At 46.4% G+C, this 15,336-nt stretch overlaps 1 protein-coding gene across 2 annotated transcripts in view; it reads right to left on the bottom strand.

Annotated features, from left to right (window-relative positions):
- Positions 1 to 15,336, bottom strand: part of LOC126529211 (cytochrome P450 3A5-like) — a 45,268-nt gene that overhangs the window by 4,583 nt on the left and 25,349 nt on the right. For both annotated transcript variants that reach the window (XM_072289838.1, XM_072289839.1), the window contains 5 exons: positions 12,153 to 12,249; positions 7,769 to 7,829; positions 6,341 to 6,449; positions 4,250 to 4,338; positions 2,616 to 2,756 (listed from right to left, as the gene is read on the bottom strand). In XM_072289838.1, coding sequence (XP_072145939.1) covers positions 2,616 to 2,756; positions 4,250 to 4,338; positions 6,341 to 6,449; positions 7,769 to 7,829; positions 12,153 to 12,249 — 497 coding nt within the window. The remainder of the gene's footprint in view (positions 1 to 2,615; positions 2,757 to 4,249; positions 4,339 to 6,340; positions 6,450 to 7,768; positions 7,830 to 12,152; positions 12,250 to 15,336) is intronic.

The raw sequence follows: 15,336 nt of genomic DNA, 5'->3' as shown, positions 1-15,336 counted from the left end.
TTTCGTAAAATTGATTATGCCTTTGATTTTTCTCTCCCTTTCTATTTCCTTCTTACATTTATTCATTACTTTAATCATCTGTTGTTTATCTTCATCACTGACCAATATTTCTGCCGTCAGCTCTGAACCACAGAGCTCCTGATTGGTGTACATACTCTAGGGTTTTTGTTGAGTGAATATTTTGACGCCTCCGAGTTTTCTTGAAGCCAACAGTGTTCTCACTCTGCTGTGAAAAATTTGCTCCTGAATGTTTACACTTCCAGGCGGCCAGTTTGGGTGTCAAAAATGCATATCACTGCCCGTTGAGTGGTTGAACAAATTCACGCTCTTTTTTTTCGTCATTTGTAAATGACGTAAAATTTTTTCGTTGATGTTGTTCTTTGCATCCAATTTACTATCGCCATTTCTCTCGCTTTAATTTTGACGACTAGTCGGCATTATTTATTGGCATTCCTAGTAATCATGTATTAGGTCTCCAGCTTTCTTGACCTCTTTCTCAATTACCGGTGCACGCTGTTTATGTACTCTACGTATTTGCGCACTTTAGACGCCCGTTTATTTTAGTCTGTGTCTCCGAATCTTCGCCCGAAACCAATTTTCTCTGCGCTTGCTTCAAGCCTACGTGTGGCAGGAAGATCTATGCAATCCGCAGAACTGCTTATTCTAACAATAGTAAATGAAAACGGCGCGGTGGTCCTTTATCAATATGTGGTTCATTGTGTGGTCGTCGATGCAATAAGTGCAGCACGACTATGAAGATTTGCGTTGTCGGGAGAAGAAATCAGCCAAGGAATTCTGGCAGATGTTTATCAATGCATATGTTGCAGCCTCATGAAAGATTGCTTAGCGGCATGATAGTTGCAGTTGATAGCGGTGAAGGTTGCAGTTGATAGGAGTGATAGTTGATAGTGCGGTTGATAGCGGCAACGTGTTATATAAACGCGCGCTCTTCCGCGAAAGCGTAGGCCCCGTAGTCTTCATTGAGAAGTTCCATTTCCATGCGCATGTATATTCTATCATCATCATCATCATCATCATCATCATCATCATCATAGTTCAGTTCAGTGCTAGGACGAAGGCCTCTCCGAGCAATCTGTCTTGTGCCTAACTTCGCAGCAAATTCATTGCCGTCCTCGACTGCGCTTCCCTTCCCTTGGCGCTCTTTCTGTAACTCGAATGGTCCACTAGTTATCAGCCCTACGCGTTACATGGCCCGCTCAGCTCCAATTCTTCCTTTTACTGTTAAATACGACAACGACTGGTCCCGTTTGCGTTTTTTCCGAAAGCAATTTACTGACAAGAATAATCGGTCACTTCACTGCTTGTTGTCCATAAGAAAGCTGAATGCTACTGCATAAGTTGCTTTCTACACTCCCTCCCCCCTTTGTTTCTCGTTTTGTTGTCTAATTAGCCATGCTTTGTATTGGATTTCGCTTGATATTGTGTACATTATTTATGTATTTCAACTTACAGGTAGTGCCAAGGAAGTGTAATATTTTACAGTGAAAATGCTAGAGCCTCGCTGGGTTTCTTATTGCGTCCGCAGCGTGGCTAAGCAGGGGGAGCGAGCTGAGAGAGAGTGAAAGCAAAGTACAAAAATAGCATCGTGCAGGATAGCGACGGGGCGAGGGTGGGTGGAGTCTAGTGGGAGAGAAGGAGCGGCGCGCACGCCATCGAGGAACGCAGCCCGGATACGTGCCCTCTCCTGTGGGGCGCGAGGGAGGAGGGTCAGCCGAGGGAGGAGGGGCGTTCTTCTCCGGCGGCTGCTAGGGTGCTTCGATGTCCACCTTGCCCGCCGCTCCGTACAGAGCGGAGACAACTGCGGGGTCTACTACGGCGTTGGCCCCGCCAATCGCGGACGCCGTAGTAGACGACTTTGGCGGACGCTGTAGGGACGCGTTGCCGGCGCTCGTGTGTGTGTTGTGTGTGGTTTGGTACTACTTTAATGACCTTCCCCCAGCTACACCGGTCTCTGGTGTTTACGATAGCAGAGCCGCGCATAATTTATTTTTCTGTTGCGTTATTTTTGGCGCTTGTAGCTATTTGTCATTTTGCCTTTCATTATCTTTATTACTATTTTCACTATTGTTTATTGTTGTATCGTACATTGTATGTCCCCCCCGCCGCCCTGCTTGAGCCATTTGGCCCTGCAGTATATATATAAATATATATATATAATCACAGAATGTCTATATAACGCTGTTTACGTACCACTAGCTTTAAAAAAATATGAATGACAACTTGCTCTACATCAACATTTATTCCGCCATATTTAGACATCATTTCACAAAAGACCGTTGAAACATTTTTCATGGCGTAGCTAATGCCGCAAGCTTGTTCAGGTTTTATCACTCCGGTATAATGGCCACATGTCAGGGCTTAAAGACATCCATGTAGCTAAATTTAGTATGACAGTCTTGAGAATAATTTATCCGCTCTACATTTGTTTACGTATTGGAAATGTATATTCTTCCAAAAGAAATGCATATTCCCTCACGGTTAAAAATTTGTTGAGGAGGTGAAATAACGGGAAGTTTTTGTATATTGTGATCTGTGTCAAAAAATTCCAGAGACTATCACTTCTTCGCCGAAAAAGAAAACGGTGAGACACATGCCTGTCAGGGTCGAATTCTTCCGGCCGGTTCCAGAATCGAGGGTCCCTGTGTATTTGCTCAGTGCAGGCCATAATGTTGACGCCCTTGGGAATTATCATATCCTTGTAGTGGTAGTCGCAGGACGCCTTCCTTGATGTGAAGCTAGCAGCAGGAGTGGGGAAAATAAAATTCAGGAAGAAACAAACCACCTGCACTCTAAACCCAAAGGCGTATTGGGCACGTCTTAAAGAAATGAATGGTATCATAAAGATACTGGTGGGTATCACTGTGGTATCGCTGTATGTAGCTATGAGCATTACGAAGGAAATAAACGAACGGCATTGAAACTTTGCACAACGAGCAAAACGAGAAATACTACATAACTTATCTTAAATTGGAGGGCAGTAACAACAATTCACAAAAGTAGTACGACAGGATCAATAGCTCCATTCCTTTTTTCGTTATATTGTTGTCAGCTACAGAGCGCACGAACTGAGTTGTCATCCTACCCTACAGGATGTTTTCTTACTGTGGAGAGCAATGTGGTTATTTCTTCTTGGAAAAAAAGAAATACAGTATTCTTTTGACTAGTTTTGCTCAAACTGTGTTGTAGTGTATTTGCGTGGCTTCGTGTGGGGCGTCCAGAGCAATTTCGTAAATGTCGGCTACAGCGCCACGTCTGACACATACGCCGTCTCCATCCATTTGGATGGCGTAGATCACTAGTGTTTTAAATGCATGGTTCGTTTGTGAGCATGCAGCCTCATAAACGTAAAATATTCAGTATCTATAGATATCTACTATACATATAATGCTAGTAAATCAGGCATTAAAAGCACTAAATCTTTTGTTTCTTGTTTTTTGCAGCATTTTTAGTGTACTTGTGTGAGTGATAAATATGTTGTACTATGAGTTGTAATTTGCATATGCATATTCATGTGCACCGTATTTCAAGTGTATTTGTGTGATTTATGAATATGTTATATTATGCATTGGTAATCTGCATGTTTCTCGTTTTTGCTTTTGTCACGGCATATCTTAGTCTTCTACCTGTGCACCTTGTACAGCCGCTGCCATGTAAGGTCACTTGGGCTCCGTCAAGCCGTTATTACGGCTTTTAGCCCAGCGAACCTTCCAGCATATTGTCAGATAAATAAACTTGAATTTGAAATACAAAGTCAGTAGAAATGTACGTGAATGCCGGGGTTGCGATCACGCGTTTTTTGTCACCTTCCAGCTATTCGCTCACTAAAATGTGAAAGGCGCTTGAGAACATCAATCGCAGTACTTTATGTATTTGTGTTAATGCGTTGGTCCCTTGGTTCCTCTGCTGCCGATATCATTTGTGAGCAGCGAGCAACCAAACAAGGTCTAAGGAAGAACACGGGACGAGCGCTATCTATCAACTAACTGTTTATAAAAAAAAAATGTGGTGAAATACGACCGCATTGATGCCAATCAAAACATTTTTCTTAATTTCCATTGAGGTTTTCGTATTTATGAAAGTTTCTCAATAAAGCTTAAACTGATACACGGCGATCATCCTGCGTTTCTTCGTTGTTCCTCTTTCGTTTTCTCGCTACTCACGATGAATAAGTTCCAGTTCGGCCACTTCACAACTGTCAAACCGTCATCGATCCATTTGGTTTACTTACGCGACCACTGGTGGGTAGAGACGCATAGTCTCATCGATGGTTTGCTTTGTGTAGGTTAGGTCTTTGATGGCGTCGTAAGTGAACCCACCCTGCAAGAGGCAGAAAACGACAGGTCCATGACTCCAGGTCGTACAATCAAAGTGCAGCGTGAATGTAGCGCATCATAAAAAGTCCGGCAGCATGTCACACACGCGCTGTAACACGTGAAGGCGAACACACTTGGCAACGCATTAAGTTATACGATAGGAGGGGTCAGACTTATTGGAAGACATAACTAGTCGCAGCGTGAAGCACACGTGTGGGCCTTTTAGGTCGACCTCCTCAACCACATGTGCGAGCACTTAATTCAATACCGAAAGCTGCAGCATGCTTGTCGCCGGTAAGCGTTACGAAAGCGTAACGAAAGCCGGACACAATTAGTAAGTTGAATCCTCTCAGCACGGTAAGCAGCACTCGCGGTCGAACGCCTTGCTACCGCCGCTTCACCACGTCGCGCCTCGTTTCTCGCTTGGCGAGCATACTCGGCCGTAGCGTATTTCCAAGGCCTACCGCGCAATCCGCTATATAGTGATTCGGAGGAAGGAGAAAATGACGCCATTTTCTGCTACCCATGAGGGAGCACGGCTCAGCATGAAAGGGAGGGGGAGATATGGACAAGAAAGAGAAGTAAGGAGGGGAAGAAAGTAGGTTGTGGGAAGGGTCAGCCGTCGCAACGTGTCATGGCAGGACACCGCAAGGAGCAGGTGGCCGGCTGATCAATGCGCTAGGCCTCGCGCGAGCGTCCTCCATCGTGGTCTCTCTCGCTTCGCAGTCGACTGTCGCCACAACCGCCGCCGCTGCCGAGTGACGTCAGCGACGCAACGCCTGTGTTTCTGTACGCGCGCCGCCCGTCTCTCCACCCGCCGCTCGCTCGGAGAAGGGCACGTGTTTTTTTTTGTTTTTTTATGTACCATTTGGCTAGACGCCGCGTTTTTTTTTTCAAGGTCGCCGCGCGACGAGCCACTTAAGACATTACTTTTATTATTTGGTATTTTGCAACAATCTTTTACAAGAATAGTGTGTTAATTTCGGTAAAAGTGACACTTCTTTCTTTTGAAAAACATGCGCAATCTAAAGAAGACATGCTAATATCTTCTTTGCCTCGGTATTTCCGTTCGACCTGCGTTTCACTCCGTTTTAGCGAGTACATGTTCTCCCATCGGTGTACACTAACGGAATCGGGTCAGGCATTTTTACCGCTTCAGTTTCAGTTTATGACAGCTGTCTGATTAGGACCTAAACATTTCGACAAACGCTTATCTTCGCATACAGTAGCTCATTTGTTCTCTATCGCATTCTTGGCTTCGTCGGTGTATTCGAAATAAAGACGTACTTCCTTAATTTTTGGTGTCAGTCTTGGATTTGACCTATAGAATCGTGCAAAATATGATTCGCTAGACTTTCTTGAACTGCGAGAAGTATCCTTGAAAGGCGCCTATAGATAAAGGCTTAGCCTGTGTGCTTAGATATTCATCGCGCTTAACGAATTAGCAGAATACCGCATACATGGACGACAGCATCAGCTCGTACAGTCATCTGGTGGCGCATTTTTGAATATAAAATTGAAAATTGTTATTAGTTTGATGATATTTGATCGCACGCAAAGACGAGAAAACCACCATTGCATACACCCATCGTTATTTGGTCACCGAAACAATCGCGTCAGTGAGTTGCACACAGTGCATTGATGCAATTAACAGTTTGGCGCGACCTGATTGGACTCGACAACAGCACACGACCCCATCTGTGGCGCTTCTCACGTCACCACTTATCTGGTTTTCCGCATGTGGTAATGTATACTTGGACACAATCATGCAAGCAAAAGCTCCATCTTAAGCAAAGCAAATGTGTAGTGTATGTAAGCATCCAGGTCACTATTGAACTTTTGCATAAACGCGTTGTTTCTTCTATATCTAGTTACTTACAACAGCCATTGGTGACAAAGGCCATCCGTGAAAAACTAATATAGAACGCATGTGCAACTCGACTATTGCCGGTGCAGTGTGTAAGGTGAACTCTCCAATTGGGCAAGATGAGAAATTCTTCGCTCACATGTTTCTCGTAGACGGCGATCACTTCCTGCCTGACCTTCTCCTGGATCTCGGAATACTTGGCCAGACAAAAGACGCAGGTGGATGCGATGGCTGACACGGTCTCGAACCTTTTACATGGAGAAAGGCACAGATTGGGATCGACCAAGATGGGCCAACGAACTAGGTATCACACATTGCGGCTGTGATTCTAGAACTTCAAAACTGCGGTCGTTGCTGAAAATGTGCCCCATCTTCAAACTCAATTGGAAAGCTGTTATGATGCAATAAGACTGATCGGGTCAGGAGAGGCACATGTTTAAAACCAAAGACATACAAGAGAAGAGATCGAATTAAATACAGCAAATGTAAAGAAAATAAAGAGTTTATATATGTATATGTACTACACCCTTGGGCCAAGATATACATTAAAGTAAGACGTCCGACAGAGTCCTATTAGGATGATTATCTATGTTATGCGATAGCTTTCACACAGCCTTCATACTTTATTCCAATTCGATTACGGCCGCTTGGGCAGAACGTAGAAGGGCGTTTGTTTGGCTCCATTGCTTTTGGCCTCAAAGCACAATGTGCGTCACTGAAGACCTAACCCTCTACGCTCGAACCACTTAGTCAAAATACGGTCACCATTTAGCGGTAAATGAGAGGCAAATGCTTTAGCATTACGTCGCACCTCTCTGAGGTCCTGGTTTGATGATGCAAACAGCTTTGACGAGATTGCAAACTATTGTTCACGAGCTCGCTCGGCACACGTCCTGCCTCTTTGATGAGCGAAGTGCAACTGGAGTGGGTCCGGAGCAGGTATACCAGGTTTTTAAAGATCGTCTGTGGTAGATAGCATAATTCTACTCTATGAACTGGTCTACTCGAAGAGACGCACATTACTTGCAAAAAAAATTTAAATTCATATTGGAATAGTTACCGAAAACTCAGTAATTAAACTTTTAACTAAATGCTTTGCTTTTTGTACGTCTCAGAATTATAGTTCGAGAGATTGCTGGCCACTGCATTTATTACCTCCACCAAACTCGCAAGCATAGGCATGTTTTCTCTTTCTCTTCGGGACAGCACCGCTCAAAATTGCATAATAATGAATTTGAAACCTGTATACCTGATTCCTTTTTCTTTATCGATGCATAGACTTAATTAGTGGTTCCCAAAATTCATGACATCGCAGCAAACTTCACGTTGATTCGCCAGCCGTCTTTTGTTTTTTGCGCCTCTTACGGCTTACGAAGGTCCCACTCACGTTGAGTTCTCAGTGACTGTTGTCGCAGGCACTTAATATGCTGATGAAACTTTATGAAATATTCCTTTTTAGGGTCTCCCTTCATGTCGCAGAGAAGCTGAATTGCATATGTTTAGGTTGCTTTAGAAAACGATGCTTTCAGACAGTCAAAATTGGCGCTGCCGAGCATTGTCTACTTACCCAGCAACTAGCAGGGTGGCGGTGTTGGTTGCAACGTGTCTTAGGGGCATCAAGAAGTGTCCTTCAGAAATAACGACGAAGGAATTTGTAACAATGAATAAGTACTGCACTCTCACAAACTTCTGATTCATCTCCTTCCCCAACAACAATGGTCATCAAAAGATTGCTCGTACTTTCTTTAGTTATCGCGTCGTTCACGTCGAGTTTACATCACGAACGGCATGCGCGCACTATCGTGGAATTACAGCGCTTCTGACAGAAAAGTACACAGAAATATAATTTACACCCTTCTAACTGAGTAATTGTGCAAATCGGGCTACAACTCACACCCTTAGACCCTCCCAAAATTGGTGTAAATTATTTTAATGTTTAGGGAACTCAGAATAGGACATTAACTAAGTGTGCAGAAAACTGAGATTGATCACTGTTGAGGGGCACGGCCTGGACTGAGGTATGTAAAATTTTATACAGTACGTTACTTTTATTTAAAGACCGGTTGCGGAACCGTGACGATGCGCTAGAAACAAATAGCCTACGCAACACGTCCACGTGCGAACACAAGATGACTCGTCACAAAGCATTAAATTGTGGTTGAGGGCTAATGGACGTTATTTCTAGTGCATTTAAACAAGAAGCACACTATACATCTGCTGTAAGTGCAGTGCATGCATTCAATACACTGAAGTCGGTGTCTGTGTCCCTTGAACCATCATTATTTCGCGCACAGTAGATCTAAAGGAGGCCAGACCGGTTGTCAGCAGAAAAAAAAAATTGTGGGCACTTTTCGGAGAACTGCCGGTGCTAATGGGCAACACTTCAGCATGTTTTAATGCAAACGCATTATATGCCGCATTGCGTGAAAATCCGTGGGCCCAAAAAGAGGGCCCAAAAAGTTACCGACGGCGCAAAGAGTAAAAACACGCCGAAAATGCTCGGATTTACGTCATATTTCTCCAGGAAGTTCCTGTAAACAAAATAAACAATGACTTTGAAAAGAAAAATTGGTACGTTTCCGTCTTGGTGAGAATCTAATTCGGGTCTCTGGCATGCGAGACGATCACGCTTCTCCGACACCACAACGACCAAAGGTTCTAGCTTGTCACGTCATGTCATGTCATGTTTGACATGTCACGTCTTTGGGTAGCGCTTAGGTGCTAATGTACATTAACAGTCACGTGCTAACGTACTGTCTCGCCATTTATCCTCTCCCCCCAGTACGATATAGCAAACTGGACAATGCTTTCTGGTTAACCTTACTATCTTTCCGATCCTTTATCTCTGTTCCTCTTGAGCACGGAGCAATGAAACTGAAGGGATCGTGGTCTGGCGTCCTTTATTGCATACGGCGGCTCTGGATAAGCAGCGGTGAAAAGTACGAAGCTTGGAGGGGGAAAAAAAAACATTCGGCTGAGCCACTCAAGACTACTCACGTGCGGGAATACGAAAGCACTACACACTTTGTAAACCTCGGAATCCCTGCGAACGCGCTCGTGTTGTATACTCATGACGTGCCGACAACAACTCCTCCCCATTGGCTGTGCCCTTTCGTGCCCAATGACCATCGCACTATGCCACAACGTTAGTCAGCCAGATGGCTGCGACGTGACGTGTGCAGCGACGCACACACTAGGCACACCTCTCTAGTCAGCCGGAACCATGGAGCCGCCATGATGTCAGGGGAAGCGTGCTCATCCAATGCCTCCTTTACTAGATGCCCGCCGCGTTGCTCGCTTTCCCATTGTAACGGCGGTTCCCTTAGTTGAAGTTAGTTTAGCATAAATTCCGTAAGGCGGCGCTCGTTGCCTTTTCAACTTCCAGCGGATGTGGCAGCGGCGGCTGAATGCATCCGCCGGCGCGTTATATGCGCGGGCGTCTGTTAGTGGGCGTTATTGCGGGCCTCCGAGACGGTGACAGATGCCATGTTAGTCTCACAGGCCACAGCACGTGATTGAAAGTTGCAGGCGTTCGCCATGAGAGGCGCTCGTTGCCTTTTCGCGGAGGAGAGAAAAGGGAGAGGGTCCGGAACCGAGCTACCGGACAACGCGGCAGGCATCTAGTAAAGGAGGCATTGGCTCATCTCGCAACGCGGAGGCCCGGGTTCGGTTTCCACCCAGACAGAAATTTACAAAATTTTCCATTAGTTTACATCGTTCACAGGATCCCACAAGAAAACAATCGACGTAAATCTGAGCCCTTTTTGACGTGTTCTTACTCTTTGCGCCGTCGGCCATTTTTCTCGCCGTCTTTAGGTCGCGCCGACGCAGGCGCACTTTCGCGTAACAGGGCAAATAATGCCTTCGCAATAATAAATAGTTTTGAAATCACAGATGCCATTGCGGCACTTCTGCAAACGGAGCTCATTCGCTGTGTTCTGGTAAGTCTTGAGGGTGAACACGCGTTTTTTCACTGCAGGGAGATAGGATTGATTTGGGTACCGGCGCATTCTGGCAACCCTGGAAGCGAGGCGGCTCATCAGACAGCGCGTGGATTAGGCGGCCGTGTGGTGGGCATCTCCGCTCTGGGGACAGCCGAGGACAGCATAATTTAATTTCATGAGCTAACCCACCGTTGCCGCCTTGGACGAAGGAGGTTTCCGCCCCCACATGATAAGCTCAATAAAGAGCAGTCTGGAGGAGACTCCAAACAAACTCCTTCCCTAACCCGGTATTTTTCTCCCATATGTTTCCTTCACAACTTTCTCCTGATTGCCTACTGTGTGATGAGAGAGGTATACCCTCCACCATATACTCTGGGGATGCAAGGAAGATCCCCCCCCCCCCTCCAGAATCAGTGGAAATCCTGCTTCCAGATGACTACGAGACCCTCCAAGACCGCGTCCTCAAGCGCGCCTTTGAGGTATCCAGTAGGCTTGATATGCTGGCCATCTAGTAGGGCAATGTATCCCGGCTTTACGTAACTATCCAAATAAATAAATGCTTCTTCTCTCTCTATCTCTTCTCTCAAGCCAATTCTACGCCACCGGCGTTTGCATAAAAGGGGCCCATAAATAATGTGCCATCCGATTCACACGCGCAAACACATCGAATTAAATGTGGTGCACCGGATTCGCCTAGGTGTGGCGTTCGCGATACGCTATGGACACCTCGTAGATTACAGTGAGGCTGGTCGAAGTAGTGAAATCTGTCCGCTGCCAGGAACACTTCCGCAGATGTGTTGCATTGTTCCTGCGCACTTGCGACAAAAACAGAAGCGAACAAACCGCTATCCCATGAACTTGTTTTGGGTCATTTGCCTCATTATAAATGCAGCTCGAGCCTTTCTTACAGCGCACGAGGCCAGATTCGCGGCCTCAGAAATGACACAAAGTTCTTGTATATGCTAGCCTCCTTCTGTTATTCATAATTGATCTTCGCTCCTTTATTTAACCATCCCATTTTACCAACGCAGACTAGCAGGCCGGAAAAAAAAAAAAACTATAGTTCACGAAGATCTCTGCGCCTTTCTGCGATAGAAGGGGATGTTAGTAACTCCTCGCATGAAGGTCAGTACAAATTATTAAAAAATCATGTGGTTTTACGTGCCAAAACCACTTTCTGATTATGAGGCACGCCGTAGTGGAGGACTCCGGAAATTTCGACCACCTGGGGTTCTTTAACGTGCCCCTAAATTTAAGTACACGGGTGTTTTCGCATTTCGCCCCGACCGAAATGCAGCCGCCGTGGCCGGGATTCGATCCCGTGACCTCGTGCTCAGCAGCCTAACACCATAGCCACTGAGCAACCACGGCGGGTCAGTACAAATGTTTGAAAGCGGATCAATGATTCCTTTCTCTGTAAAAAAGACTGACTTACAGGGTCCCCAAACCACATCTGACAACTGGACGCATTTTAACCAGACACCCGTGCATAGTATACAGAATGCCATGACTATATTCTGTCGTCAGAATGACAGTGTTTCATGCCGCAGGGAATCCCCAGATGTGGTAAACAATCGCACGCTCGCGCTAGGACAAGTCTAGCTCTTTTTTTTTTTTGCGCCGCACTTCAGCATAGATCCGGTGCGCGTGCTCGTGAAACAACAGATAGCTTTAGATTAGGGGACGCAAGCGGCTTGCGTACGCAAGCACTGGGGGCCATGGTAATGCGCATGCGCAGACCTCTACGTCTGGATCTGCGCTTGCGCAGTACCGTCCCCCCTAGTTTTTGCGTACGCAAGCCGCTTGCGTCCCCTAGCCTAGAACTCTCTAATGCTTGAGTTGCGTGGGGATAGCGTTCGCGAGAGAGAAATATTTTGATAGAAGCTTGAGATGTTCTCTTATATACAGGTCTTGCCTCTTCAGGTGAGTTGCTTGTATAGTCAGGACGATGGCCGGAACATAAACGAAGAAGGATTAGGAACATGTTTGTGAATCGTTATTACTCGCCTTTGTCGTCGATTCGTTCACGGAATTCGCTCAATCCGAGGAGTTCCTGGGGCACTTTTGCATTCAAGAGACTCTGGATTACATCTTGACGCGCCAGCTGTAAAAAGAAAAAGAAAGAGAGAAAGAAAAATGAATGAATGAATGAATGAATGGGAACTTGGCCAAGCAGCCGTCGTATAAAGCAGGCAGCGGTGCATTTTGCTCTGAGGTAAACTAGTGCATTTAGAAGAGCTTTCTATCACCAGACGTAACCAATGGTCGCTACTTGTGAGACCCCATTAACGGATCATATTGCATATTGTCCCATACCAGTATCCAGCTCCTATCGTGTCTTATAATGTTATCCCACTGTCGGACACATTAATACTACCGGAAAAAAAAATACCTAAATGTTCTCGACTTATCAACCGAAAATTTGTTATTTAATGTCAAATTATGCCTTTTCGCGCTACCCTTACGATCCCAGTTTGAAGGAGTTGCAATGATTACTTGGATTTTCAATATCGTCAAAAAAAAAAAAGAAATCTGCAGAGACACTGCTTACGTGTGGGAATGCGAAAGCATTATAATCTTTTAGGTGAAATATTTTCGAATAATGTTTGCGCCATGCACTAAAGTTCCTTCTGCTCAACCGATGTGTGGGTTGGCGTATATACGTTGGCCACAGGCTGGAAACATTCGGACCATTTTGCTGCAGGACGATGCATGTTATCTTATGCCTAATAGTAGGTCTGCCGCGACTATGTCCGCTTCGTTTCTGTTCCCTTGCTTCGTCTTCTGAGGCCTGCTTTCGTGGGCGACCACGTTGCGGAGCTGCCTCTGAGGCAGGCGCTTCGGAGTGCATCGCAGTAGACACAGCGCCGTTGAAATCCGAGGAAAAAGTGACGCGCAGGAGTCAGTCACGTGACGCCTGCAGTGACGTTTGCAGTGACGTGTGCAGTGACGTGTGCAGTGACGTGGGCAATGACGTGACGCGTGAAGTGATGCGTGCGGTGACGTGTGCAGTGACGTGTGTAGTGATGTGGGCAATGACGCGTACATTAGGACACCTCATTTTATACACTTATGATTTGGCGCCGAGAGTGCATCGCAGTAGCGACATCACCGGTTAAATCCGCAGTGCAAGGGACACGTGGGACGCAGTCACGGTGGCAGTCACGTGACCTGAGGAATGACGCACGCGCAAGGCACAACTTTAGTCAACCATAGCCATGAAGCCACACTGGTGTTTGCCTAATTTGCCCAATTTTCCTATCGAAGGCGATAATTTACTTTGTTTACAGAGACCTGCCTGGCAAATTTGACGTCAATCGGACAGACGAAGACGAAGTGCTTCTCTTGCGGAACACATCTCGCCCGTCTCCGTGCTTTTCTGGACTTCTCACTGCACCTGTGGGGTCTACCGCCCCCTCCATCGCGGTGATGGATGTGCAACACCCTGAGGATCCTCCCGGTTCCCGTTCACCCGCGGACATCGGTTCGAGGAAGCGAGGAAATGCATCGAGTGGTAGCGAAGACACAGAGCTGTACTCCGCATCAGGTGACGAGTCCTCGGAAGACGGCTTTCGACTTGTCCAGTACCGCAAGGCCAAACGAAGAATGATCAACTCATCTTCGGCGTCCAGCTCGAACACTGTGAAAACAGCGCCTCAACGATGGCCTCACTCCATCCTGTTTGTGCCACAGAACGCTACCGACAACCTGCGCGTCCTCAACAGGCAAGCACTCTCCGTGTATCTCGAAAACACTGTGCCAAACGAGATCAAGGATGTCAGGATAAACACTAGGCGGAACATCCTGGCAATCGATGTGATGAACCCGAGCGCGCTGACCATACTACAACATGTAACGCAGCTGGGAAACATCAAGGTCCGATCCATCATGCCAACGAATGGTGCCACAATAACAGGAGTCATCTATGACATTGACAATGAAATTCCTAATGCAGACCTCCCAGTTCTTATCAAACCAGCAAGTGAACGCAACGTCATTGTGCATGTTTGTCGCCTCGGCAACACACGTTGTGTGAGACTAACGTTCAAAGGCGACTGCCTTCCACCCTACGTGAAGGTCGGCCACTTTCGCCACCAGGTTCGACCCTTTATTCCAAGACCAATGCAATGCTTCAATTGTCAGAAGATTGGCCATGTGAAGGGTGTCTGCAGAAATTCGGCCGTGTGCCCTCGATGTGCCGAACCCCACTCAGAAGACAACTGCAGCGCAATCAAGTTGAAGTGTCCTAACTGTCAGGGTGATCACTGCGCCTCTTCCAAAGACTGTCCCCAGATCAAGAAAGAGATCACCATTCTTAAACAAATGGTGAGAGATAACTCTACCCACAAAGAGGCTGCTGTGAAAGTACGGCGAAGACGACGTCACCGTCGAAGGTCTTCACGACGGAAAACATCAAGTTTTCCGGAACAGTCAACTCGTCAAGCAGCATCACCAGCGGAAGTTTCCAGCCCTCCGAACACCGATGTTGGAAGGGAGAAAACTGCCAGATCTCTCTCCACAAAGGAATGGCCGCCACTTCCACGTACACGACCGCCAGAAGAGCCGCAGAAGAAGCCGCCCCCAGTACAGCAAGGTGCTGTATCCGAGGAGTCGCGGAAAACAGATGAGCAAGTGATAGCACTTATTAGGCCTTTAATGAATGCCATTCGCGTGTTGCTAAGCAACATGCATACACCATCTGCCAGAAGTGCGCTTCAAGTACTGGACGCTCTGAGTCCGGTGCTTGCAACCCTTGAGTAGATCATGGCTCCACAGCCACGGTCTTTTAGGGAAGAGGTCCGACAAGCAGCTATTTTTCAGTGGAATGCGCGCGGACTCAGAGCGCGCCTTTCGGATTTCCGTCGCTTCGTGTACGCCAATATGTTTCCCATTATCGTCATTTGCGAGCCGAACTTATCGAACACAATCAGGCTTTCTGGATATGAATTATTTATGTCGTCAACTGTTTATGAAAACAGTAAGGTTTTGGTGTGTATTCGCCGTGACCTCACCTACACTCATCAGCCTGTACCACCTAATGACAATAATCAATATTTATGCCTAAACGTAAGGAAAAAGAATTTGACCTTTACTTTTGTCGGCGCCTACCTATCTCCGTCAAGTCGATTTGATTACAAAAGACTGCAAGACATCCTTTCCTCAACCTCCAATCCCTGGGTCATCACTGGAG

This window comes from Dermacentor andersoni, chromosome 8 (genome assembly GCF_023375885.2).
Source record: "Dermacentor andersoni chromosome 8, qqDerAnde1_hic_scaffold, whole genome shotgun sequence".
NCBI lineage: Eukaryota > Metazoa > Arthropoda > Arachnida > Ixodida > Ixodidae > Dermacentor > Dermacentor andersoni.
Note: the sequence above shows the minus strand (reverse complement) of the source record. Positions and strands in the feature narration are given on the sequence as shown.